Consider the following 12,032-nt stretch of genomic DNA (forward strand, 5'->3'; position numbering starts at 1 on the left):
TCAGAACTCTGGGAAGGTGGTGGCAACAACAACATAGCTATTTAATCTGAATCCTCAAATAAAAATGGAAATAGCAAAACCAAAACCCGTGGATAACATTTACAGTGAAACTAGGTGGCAAGGTATCCCCACAAGGTGTCCCTAAACAGTTAGGGACAAACCACCAGTCACAAGACCTGCATGCTATCAGGGTCTATGTGGGAGCAAGAAGGACGGAAGCATCAGGGATGTTGTCTGATAGACCTGAGAACAGAAGAACCCCAAAAGAGCTAATAAGAATTCACTGGAAAGTGGGGCAGCCAATTTGGAAGGAGCAGCTAAGACTGGGAAGGGATTTGACCTCTCCAATACTAGGTGAGTGCTTTGGGTACCTGGTAAAGGGACTTGAAGGGCTTGGAGCAATCTGGCCCCTAAGAACCCTCAAAAGTGACCTGCCAGGGCTCCCTGTCAGGATAGTATTCCTTACTGGGGAGAAACTACTGGGAGTGGAATCAGAATTGATCGGGATTGGGAAAAGAACATGTCCAGACCAAAGTAGAGGACAACAGAGCCATGGAATCCTAGAAAGCAGTCATGTTTTTGAACACTACACAAAAACAAAACTACCCTATATCCACCTCATTCTAAAGTTCATGAAAAAAATTTCACGTCACAAAGGAAAAGCACTAAGGTGAAATCCTATGCAAAGATGTTTTAAGAACAAAAAAGAATATCCCTATAGACAGTAAAAACATGTCAGAAATGTGCCAACTAAAATGTGCCAACTAAACTAACAGCTATTTCAGAATGAGCTAAAGATATAAATAATACAAAACATTAAAGAATAACTGGAATTAAAAATCTTAGAATAACAAATCAGAATTAGAAAAGCTCGAAGTGATAGAAAAGCATTAAAAATGGCAGAAACTCATTTCAGTTACAAAGACTAAACTATAAAGAACATGACCAAGTATATACAACAGATAATGCTTTAAAAGAAAGATATAAGAAGGAGGGGGAATCTAAAATGAAGAAAAGGAAGATAAAGATTCAAGTGACTTGTTAAAGTTAGGCAAAGGAGATCAAACAGTGATAGAAGTCTCTGAAGAAGAAAACCAAAGTAAGGGAAAAGAACAAATATTGAAAACTATAATTCAGAAAACTTTCCCTGAAATTAAAAAACTTTAAAACTATATACTGAAACAACACTCTGCATACCTGAGAATATTGACCCAGAACAGCCAACACCAAAATAATTCTAGTAAAATGACCAGACTTTAAAGAAAAAGCAAGTCCTTTGATTATCTAGATAAAAGAGCCTATAGAGTATAAAATAAATAAAATGATAATCATCAAACTTTGACAGCAGTTCTTTATGCTAGAAGAAAATGGAGTAACATTTAAAATAAGGCATGTGTAAAACAAAGATTTTATATTCAACCAAAACTGATTTTCAAGCCTAAAAGGCAGTAAGAATTCAGAGAATATTACTTTCATGAGCCCTTCCTGAAGAATCTACTAAAACTATGCTGTCAAGCAAGGTAATCACTAGCCACATGTGACAATTTAAGTTTTAATTAATTACAATTAAATAAAATCTTCAGTTGCTCAGTTGCACCAACCACATGCCAAGTGCTTACAGCCACATGTGGCCAGTGGCTAGTGTATTGGACAGCACAGATACGGAATATTTCTGCCATCATAGAAAGTTCTATTAAATGGACATCAGTGTTCCAGAGAATGAGTTGACTTTTAGACTACCAAAACAAAGACATCGACAGAAGACCTAATGGTAAGTATTAAATGTATAATTACATAAAGAATTAAGACAATGAGTGCTAAGAGGTGGAGAATACACTATGTAATAGCAATAACTTTATGTTTGGACAATGTAGATATTGTATGGCTATTCTTAAAAATAGAGTTGAGAGACCATATGCCAAGCATTTTTTAATCCTCTCAATAATCACATGAGGTTCTTTTATCTAGATAATCAGATTGTTATTCTGAGACTCTGTAATGTCGGCTAAAACAAATGAGTGAGTATGGGATACTCTAATTTTATCCCCTTGTGCCCTTGCAAACCAGGAGTCTAAGTATGGAAGAAAGGTAATATGGATATAATAAGGCTAAAGAAAAGTTTTTATGGTCTCAAATTTGAATTGGAAGTATCAATATAACTTCAGGTGTTTTATTTTTAAATACATATGTATATTTCCCAGCTCTGTCCATTGAAAAGTTCTAGAAACAATATTCTTAGCACTCATTTTGTGGTCTTGACATGCCATTTCTCACTTAAAAAAACCAAGCAGCTTTGTGGAGAAATGGCTGCAGATTCCAGGTCTGGGCAGGAAATGTTCAAGATGAGCCTATATCATTTTGTCATACCAGATAGCAAAGAAGCTATCAGACTACTGGGGCCATGTCAAAAGAACTCAGGAGCCACCTTGAAGAGGTTCCCATTGGCCAAAGATGGAACAATTTGAGTCTCAACGATGATAATTGCAGCAGACTGGAACATACCAAATATGTTAAACATAAAAGTTCTTAATGATATTTTAAAAATTGGTCACCTTAGGATGACAAACCAGGTCATTTTCTTTTTTTCTTTCTTTCTTTTTTTTTTTTTAAAGATTTTATTTATTTGACAGAGAGAGACAGCGAGAGAGGGAACACAAGCAGAGGGAGTGGGAGAGGGAGAAGCAGGCCTCCCGCTGAGCAGGGAGCCCGATGCGGGGCTCGATCCCAGGACCCTGGGATCGTGACCTGAGCCGAAGGCAGACGCTTAATGACTGAGCCACCCAGGCGCCCCTCATTTTCTTAATTGGAAAATAAAGTGAAAGAATAAAGCATTTATCCTGCCTACCTTATATGAACTGTACCACTGGGTAACCAAATAGATGAGGGAAAGTGTTTCTATATATTAGTATTCTAACTAATCCGTGAAGATAATTATTTTGCAGTCCTTACTGAATTAGGTATTAAACAGCAATAGCTGTGAAGATTGCAGAAACATTACCTATAGGTATGTCAAAGGAATCAATCCTGAGTCTGATCCAGTCTCCTGGATCTAGCTGCCTATTTGCAGGAAATACAGAAGAACATATTGTAACACACCATGACTATATAATCGGGAAAATACAGACTGTGGGAAACTCAATAGGTCAAAGGGCCAAGATTTTTCAAAACAAAAACTGAAAGGAAATGACAGGGATGGAGAAGGGACCGATATTTTAAAAGACATTTAAGACCTCAACTTTTAAAAGCTATCTAGGGATGCACGTTTGGATGACAAAACTTTTAAAACCACAAAGGAGTGATTACTGTGAAAGGGTAATGGTTAAATTACGGTGGGAGGGAGAGGGTTGTGATTGGGATGGAGCACAAAGACGTTTTCTGGAGTGACTGGCAAAGTTTTATTTCTTGACCTGATAGTGTCCACTTTAAAATAATTCATTTTGATTTGCTTTCTGTATCTGATTCACTTATAATTTAAAAATTAGTGCTTAGCATAATTCCTGGAATAAAAGCATTCAATATATGTTCATTAATGACCATAGAAATTTTTCACTGAAAACGTTAGTGTAGACAGACCCTGGTTTTACTACTTTGTGCTAATTGCAAGGAAAAGCATTAGTTTTCTGCTCTGCAGACTTCTGAGCTTCAAATCAAATGACAGGTGAATCAAACATTGGAGTGCCTCATTTATGTACAGTCATTGAAAGCTTCCCATTTAAATGTCAGATTGTGTTCTGTGTAGATATTTCTAAAAATGCATTTATTTTACTTCTTGTTCTTTGAGTCACTTATCAACCTCAGCTATAACTCTACTAGGTCATGGCTGCTATGTAATCACTCTTTAACATTTCTTTCACTCCTCTAGATGAAACAGCTCATGTTTCCCATTGTGTTATTCTTGTGTCTCTCTGGCAGCCCCAACCCATCCTCCATTATGAAGTCACTTATTATCTGGCATTGTCATGGCATTAGATGCAATGATTGCCTTTAATATGAATCTCCCCATAGGCATTAAATACTGTTAACTGAGTTTTGATAACTGTTCCCAAGGCTTTTGTCAGGGCCAGGACTAGTGAGTCATTTGCCTTGGGTGCAAAACTTAAAGTGCCAAAAACCACAGTAATCAAGGTAAATAATACTTTAATTGTACTTTTTTTCCCCTTAGAGCGTGTTTGTGTATAGGAGCCAGGTGGGGGGACAGAGGGAGGAGAGAGAATTTTAAGCAGGCTCCACGCCCAACGCAGAGCCTGATGCAGGGCTTGATCTCACAACCCTGAGATCATGATCAAGCCTTACTATGTATATTCATATGCTCTTCTGAAACGTCCTGAAACAGACCAGCTTCATAGGGCAAATAAGCATTTTGAATGGACTATGTTTGTTTCCATTAATATTTTAGTAAAGTTTATATTGTTTTGGAGCTATCCCTTAAATTCTACCTGTTAAACCTATAGAGCCCTGTTAAGTTTACAAATGAGATGCTCGTGTATCTCTAGAGCAATTGGAAATTATAAAACTACAGGGACTTACTATAATATGCATTTTCAGGGAAGGTGAGTTCAGATAAAATAATCTCCAAATTTCTTCTGCTTTTGATTCAGGCCCATGAGAACTTACTTAGCTATCCATGTCTAGTAGTTGGTTTTTACCTAGTGATCATAATCACATTCTGCTATCTTTAGCTAATGGCTAATTTATTTATTTTTTTTAAATGGTGTGATTTGAGTGCTAGTTTAAAAGGAATACAAGTGGAGCTTAGTTGAAAAAGCCATTACTTTATGGAAAACAAATTCATAAAGCCTTTTGAATATTTGGAGATATTCTAAAACTTAAATGCCTCTTCCAAATCTGTGAAAGTGGAGATTTCTACGTACATGACAAAACTCCAAAACAGTTGAGCATGTTTTAAAATGTTACTGTTTAATTTGGATACAATAAGAATCACTTTTTGGTGCCCAGTTCTGAGTTTTGACAATGCATAGAGTTGTATAACCACCACCACAATCAAGAGAGAACAGTTTCATCACCCCCAAAGAGTTGTTTATCCAAGTTTTAAATCACCCTAAGACATCTTCTATCACTGTTGGCCTGTAACTGTATAAAGGTATAGATAAGTATATTGTAAGTATTTATGTCAGGGAATAAAAACAGTAGGGATTATTTCTAATATTTGACCTTAAATTTCTCTTGCTAAATTAACAGAATAACAAATTCAGCTTGTGTGCACCATTCCTGTACTAAACTAAGTGTTCTAAAACTCTGAACTTAAATCTTTATTGAACATTGAGACTAAAGTTTCTGTACTTCTCAGGGTTAAAATTATAGTGCAGGTAACACAATAAATGTAGTACTTGAATGTCTTAAGTTGGCTAAAATGATTGAATTGAACTTGAAGGGTTGTATCATTCATCTTTCATCAGATTTAACAAATTTATCTGGTATGTGTATGGGAGATACTTTCACTATGTTGGAATTTCTTATGTCAAAAATTGAAACTCCTGAATGAATATTGTTTTTAAACTATAGCCACAGGTACAGAAAGTCAAAGGGATAAGATATTTCATCTAGCCTGTCTTAGATTCTGTGTGTCCTTAGAAATGGAACTGTCATGGTTTAGAATGCCCAGATTCCAGTGATGCTACTAATAAGTAGAAACCTTCAAGGTTTACTTAAATCTGTAATCTGTGTAGTTTAGTCTCTCTTATTAGCTTCTGCATCTTGTGATTAGACTAAGAATGGCAGATGGCTGAAAACATCCTTAACTTTATATTAAGCTAAGTAAAAATTTTGCTTTAATGGTATTTCATTTATGTATGTTAGCCGATGTTTTTTTTATCATGAAGTCTTTATAGTCAAAACTCTGCAACTTCCAGTTTTTTTCCTTTTAATTTCAGTAATTACCTTAATTCAAAATAACCTGTAATGAACTCCCAGTTTCAACTGGCGATGTCTAAGAATGTGGGCAATTCACCTTCCAAGTTTTTAAGTCAAACCATAGGAATTAGAATTGTTTGACCATATTGGGGACGCAAAAGTAGAAGATGAACTACTGCTTATAAGGTGTTACAGTTGTGCATTGCTACTTTGTTTTCTTTTTTAGTGATTGCTTCACCATCCTATCCATACCTTTCTGCTCCTATTTCTGCTGCTGCTGCTTCTTTACCACCTCCACCTCCTCCTCTTGAGGTGGGAGAGGCTTCAAACTTACCACCACCACCACCACCTCCACCTTATTCCTGTGATCCAAGTGGCAGTGATCTGCCTCAAGGTAAAGAGATTTTGAGAGTTGTGTGAGGGTTATTTAGTCTGAAATTTTTTTTATTTTAGAGCATATCTCTCTTTGGTTATCTACTGGGGGTAGGGTCCAAATGGAAATTGACTTGAGAGCATAATGCTAGGTAAGTGACTAAGGAAAGAAAGAACTGAAAGCTGAGAAAACCTTCTCCATAATCAAGAAGTGGATGGTTTTTTGGATAGCTACAGGTCTGTCTTGAACATTTTCTTTTTGTTCTCTCAACTATTTTTTTTTAATTTTTTTAAAAGATTTTATTTATTAGAGAGAATGAGAGTGAGAGAGCACACATGAGAGGGGGGAGGGTCAGGGAGAAGCAGACTCCTGCTGAGCAGGGAGCCCGATGCGGGACTCGATCCTGGGACTCCAGGATCATGAACTGAGCCAGCCAGGTGCCCTGTTTTTTTTGTTTGTTTGTTTTTTAGAAAAGCAGGAATTGATACCAAAATTTCTCCATTTCTTACATTCCTGCCACAAGTGTATGAAATTGTTGCAGTTTTCGATATTTAGGATTCCAAGTGAATTTTGAAGTCTGAGAAGGTTTTGTTTTGTTTTTTGAAGAATTGGGGGTCTGATCTGCCTCAGATTTAAGCCATGTGGTCTTGTTTCTTTAATTAAACTAAGGAGTAGCTTACTTACCTATCCCTATCCCTGCCCAAGATCTACTCTGTCACCACATAATGGTGATTTTGCATTTCCCAACATTTTTATGAAAATGTTCAGGGATGCCTGGGTGGTTCAGTCGGTTAAACATCTGCTTTGGCTCAGGTCATGATCCCAGGGCCCTGGGATGGAGCCCCACGTCAGGCTCCCAGCTCAGCGGGAAACCTGCTTCTCCCTCTCCTCCCTGCTCATGCTCTCTCACTGTCTGTCGGTCGGTCTCTCAAATAAAGAAATAAAATCCTTAAAGTTCAAATATACATGAAAGTTGAATTTCAATATGAATATTCATGTATTCGCCCACCTAGATTCTATCATTAACTGTACTTTATCACATATCTGTCCATCTTTTCCTTCATCTCCTTGTCCATCAAGTCATCCATTTCAGTTTTGGTGCATTCCAAAGTAAATTGCAGACATCAACATTCTTCCCCATAAAAACTTCAGCATACATACATCATTAACTAGAGTTTGGAGTTTATTTATTCTTTTGATGTAAAGTTAACATATAATGCACAAATCTTTAAGCATATACTTGCTGAGTTTTGAGAAATGAGTACATGCACCTTTGTAACCCAAATCCCCATCAAAGTATAAAATGATACCATTATCTCACTGTTACCTCATGCCCCTTCCTAGTCTTTTTCCACCCCTGCTTCTACTTACCCCCAAGAGGCAGCCACTGTTCAATTTTTTTGTCATAGTTTCACTTGTTTTAGAATTTCATATGAATATACAATATATACTTTTTATGGAAGGCTTCTTAAGCTCAGCCTTATTTTTTATATTCTTCCATATTGTTGCATATATCAGTAGTCCATTTGCTTTTATTTTATTAGTATTTCATTGTATAAAAATTCCTGTTTAGGGGCGCCTGGGTGGCTCAGTCCATTAAGCGTCTGCCTTTGGCGCAGGTCATGATCCCAGGGTCCTGCTCTGTGTCAGGCTCCCTGCTCAGCGGGGAGTCTGCCTCTGCCTCTCCCCCAGCTCATGCTCTCTCGCTTACTCACTCTCTCTCAAAAAAAAAACTTCATCTAAAACTAATGATGTAATGTATGGGGATTAACATAAGAATAAAAACAAACAAACAAAAAAAACCTTTAAAAATTCCCATTCATTCTTTTGTTAGTGGACATCTGGGTTATTTACATTTTGGGGCTTTTATGAATAAGGCTGTGAGTATTCTTGTAAAAAGTCTTTATGAACCTATGTTTTCATTCCCTTTGGGCAATACCTAGGAGTGGAATTGATGGGTCATAGATCAGTGTGTTTAGTTTTATAAGAAATTGCTGGTCATTTTTCCAAAGTTGTATCTTTTTCTACTTTTTTCTAAAGATTTTATTTATTTGAGAGAGAGCACAAGCAGGGGGAGGGCAGAGGGAGAGGGAGAAGCAGACTCCCTTCTGAGCAGGGAGCCCGATGGTGGGGCTCGATCCCAGGACCCTGAAATCATGACCTGAGCCGAAGGCTTAATGACCGAGCCACCCAGGTGCCCCTTATCTCTTTCTACTTTTGCAAGAACTCTGCACCTGATTTTTTACTTCTAAACGTTTGCTGGCATATGGTGATCTACTCAAATTTTTTCCCCTCCAGTCTTCCATCTTCCTCTTAAAAATCCAGTCATTTTCATGATACCCCCCCATTATATCTCAAAGTGATGTTTCTGAGTTTTTATAGTCCCTATTTGTGTGCCTTTTTTTTTTTAACAGCTTGAGATCTAGTTCACATACTATAGAAGCCACCCATTTTAAGTGTACAGTTCAGTGGTTTTTAGTATATTCCCAAATATGTGCAATCATCACCACTATTTCTAGAACATTTTTGTCACCTCAGAAAGAAATGCTGTACCCATTAGCAGTCACTTCTCATTACCCCAGGCCACCACTCTTCTACTTTGTGTGTCTATAGATTTGCCTGTTCTGGACATTTGACATATATGAATCATGCAGTATGTGGTCTTTTTGTGACTGGCTTCTTTCACTTAGCATGATGGTTTTTTTTTTTAAGATTTATTTATTTATTTATTTATTTGAGAGAGAGAGAGAATGAGAGAGAGCATGAGAGGGGGGAGGGTCAGAGGGAGAAGCAGGCTCCTCGCTGAGCAGGGAGCCCGATGCGGGACTCGATCCAGGGACTCCAGGATCATGACCTGAGCCGAAGGCAGTCGTTCAACCAACTGAGCCACCCAGGCGCCCCTAGCATGATGTTTTCAAGGTTCATCCATGTTGTAGCATGTATCCATACTTCATTCTTTCTTATAGCTGAATAATCCATTGTATGAGTATGCCACATTTTATTATCTATTAGTTCATGCACATTTGGGTTGTTTTCTCTTTTTTGCTACTGTGAATAATACTGCTATGGCTATTTGTATACAAATTCTGTGTGAACATACATACACCAAGGAATGGAATCCTGTGCCATTTGTGAATTTATTTCCTGCTATTATCTTTTGATATTCTTTAGCTTAACCTTTAGTCTTTATACTCTACTCCCACATAATGGTCAAAATAAAAGCTGATTGTTTTAAAATGGTAGTAAATATATTTCTACATATCAGAAGTCTCCAATTTAAGAAAAAGGGGTTTTCTTAGAGTTTGTTAGTGGGACTCAAGTTACTTAGAATATACATGGATCCCAGGTCAGTCAATAAAAATTCATTTAGAGATACAATTAGAATGCTAAGATTATTCCCTCTTATCCCATACATCTAGTTTTTATTTATTTGTGAAATATGTTAAGTTCTATGAAGAAGCTTTTATCACCTTAAGATAAAAATTATTTTGAGTTACCTTTCTTACTGCCTCCTCTTTTTGGAGTTCTAGTGTGGTATGTTAGTCATGTTAAGTAAAAGCAAGGTGAATTGTTTGATACAGTGCTAGTTATATTAGGCATCATTAATCTTGGCATTAGTAGAGCATTAGTTTGTACTGTGTAGTAGCTCCATTAACAGAAGACAGTTATGATTGGTTATGTAGTAAATTGCTTGTCTCAAGAATAAAGTCTTGATTTTATTATTGAGACAAGCAAGAAAATGCCTTTACTGGATTCTTTCTAAATATTAGCAGAGTAGTATTTCTGTAACATCTGCCTAATACTCAGACTAGAAATAAAATATGTATTTGGTAATTAAACCTTGGATCAGAAAATGATCTTACCTATAGTGGCAGGTAAGTGGTCATTTACTATAAGATAGAATTGAGGGTGGTGGTGATGCAAGAAGACTATATTTATAACTATACTCAGAAAAGCTTTTAAGTGGTAGTTCTAATTGCTTATGTCTTCTAGTCACTAAAATTAAGATTTTTAATTTTAGATACAAAAGTTTTGCAGTACTATTTCAATCTGGGATTGCAGGTAAGTCATGTTAAAATTGCTTTGACAGACTCTAGATTAAAAATGTAAGCTGGTTTGATAATCAGACTCTTGAACTTTAAAAGCCAAGAACACTGTGAGGAGATAATTCTGAAGATGATATAAGTCAGTTTTGTACTTGAGCCTCCCAGTACTTCAGTTCCTCTTATAAAATAGTTAAATTATGGCAAGTGGTGGCTCTAAGCAGCACAACTTAAACATTTATTGGCCCCCATATTTAGCATCATACATATGTCAACCCTTCACTGTGTTTTTCTGTTTCAATAATAAATGGATCATTTGTCTTGCTTGAAACATTTTTATGGTTATTTCTACATTTTATATGAAAAGTAATTGGACTGATTCAAAGACATTTAAAGGACTGTATTATTTTTAAAGCAGTTATGTGTTCATAGATATTTACCAAACACTGATTTTCACCACTCCCCTGAATTGTAGAAGGGTGAGGGTTCTGACAAATATCTTAATATCCCTGAAAGGTGTCTCTGATTTCAGGTAAGAGCTCTTTTATTTTGTTCTTTCAGACATCATCTCCCCCCCCCCCCCCCGAAATACACCTGACTTCTGATATAACAAGATGGCATATTTCCTAAAATGGAATGATACATTTTAAGATTTGGCAGATGATAGTAAACCAGACGGACTCCTGGATAATGCTCAGATTAGTTCATATTCCCAGACACTGATTTCACTAGAAAACTGTCTTCTCCAACTGGCACACATTTATAAATTAAGAATAGTGGAATGGGATGTTTGTTCTTATTTCCTAAATACAGTTTCAAGAATTGAAAATATAAACTGCTTGCACCTTCAGTTATATTAGTTTATTATAGATACATGTGGAAACATTGTAATTCATGTCAGATGTCTGAGGCATTTTAAAACCTCTCCTGCATTTTACATCATGGGAATAGAAGGACATTCAGAATAGTTATTTTAATGCTTTTTTATATCAAAAGTAATAGCATTCATTGTAGTACATGTGAAAAATATTAAAGCATAAAGATAACTGAAATCATGTGTACAACCACTATACACTGTGATATATTTCCTTATAGCTTATTTATTTCTTCTACAAAATATTGACGAGGCTATGTAATTTTGTAAACTTTTAAGTTAACAATGTGAGCACTTTTTTTCTTAAATATTTCACAGCACAATTTTTTTATTGCCTCTATTGTATCCCATCACGGATATATCATAATTCATCCAGTTCTCTATTGTTGAATATTTAGGTGGTTCAGTGTTCTTTTTCTTTTTAAAAAAATTGATGTATAGTTGACATACAATGTTACATTAGTTTCAGGTGTACAGTATAGTGATTTAATAAGTCTATACATTTTGTTGTGATCATCACAAATGTAGCTACCTACCGTCACCATACAATGCTATTACAATACCATGGGCTATATATATTCTTTATGCTGTACCTTTCATCCCTGTGACTTAGTCCACTCTATTTTGCTTTTATTTTATTTTATTTTATTTTTTTTTTTTTAAAGATTTTATTTATTTATTTGACAGAGAGAGACACAGCGAGAGAGGGAACACAAGCAGGGGGAGTGGGAGAGGGAGAAGCAGGCTCCCCGCAGAGCAGGGAGCCCGATGCGGGACTCGATCCCAGGACCCTGGGATCATGACCTGAGCCGAAGGCAGTCGCTTAACCAACTGAGCCACCCAGGCACCCCTCTATTTTGCTTTTAAAAAT

The 12,032-nt window shown here is 36.4% G+C and overlaps 1 protein-coding gene across 1 annotated transcript in view; it reads left to right on the plus strand.

The window, feature by feature from the left end:
• Window positions 1-12,032, plus strand: part of ALG13 (ALG13 UDP-N-acetylglucosaminyltransferase subunit) — a 65,356-nt gene that overhangs the window by 49,344 nt on the left and 3,980 nt on the right. The window contains 2 exon segments of the mRNA XM_035007334.1: window positions 6,098-6,265; window positions 10,266-10,306. Coding sequence (XP_034863225.1) covers window positions 6,098-6,265; window positions 10,266-10,306 — 209 coding nt within the window.

The sequence above is a fragment of the Mirounga leonina genome, unplaced genomic scaffold (assembly GCF_011800145.1).
Source record: "Mirounga leonina isolate KUSES-001 unplaced genomic scaffold, KU_Mleo_1.0 Mir_101664, whole genome shotgun sequence".
Classification (NCBI taxonomy): Eukaryota; Metazoa; Chordata; class Mammalia; order Carnivora; family Phocidae; genus Mirounga; species Mirounga leonina.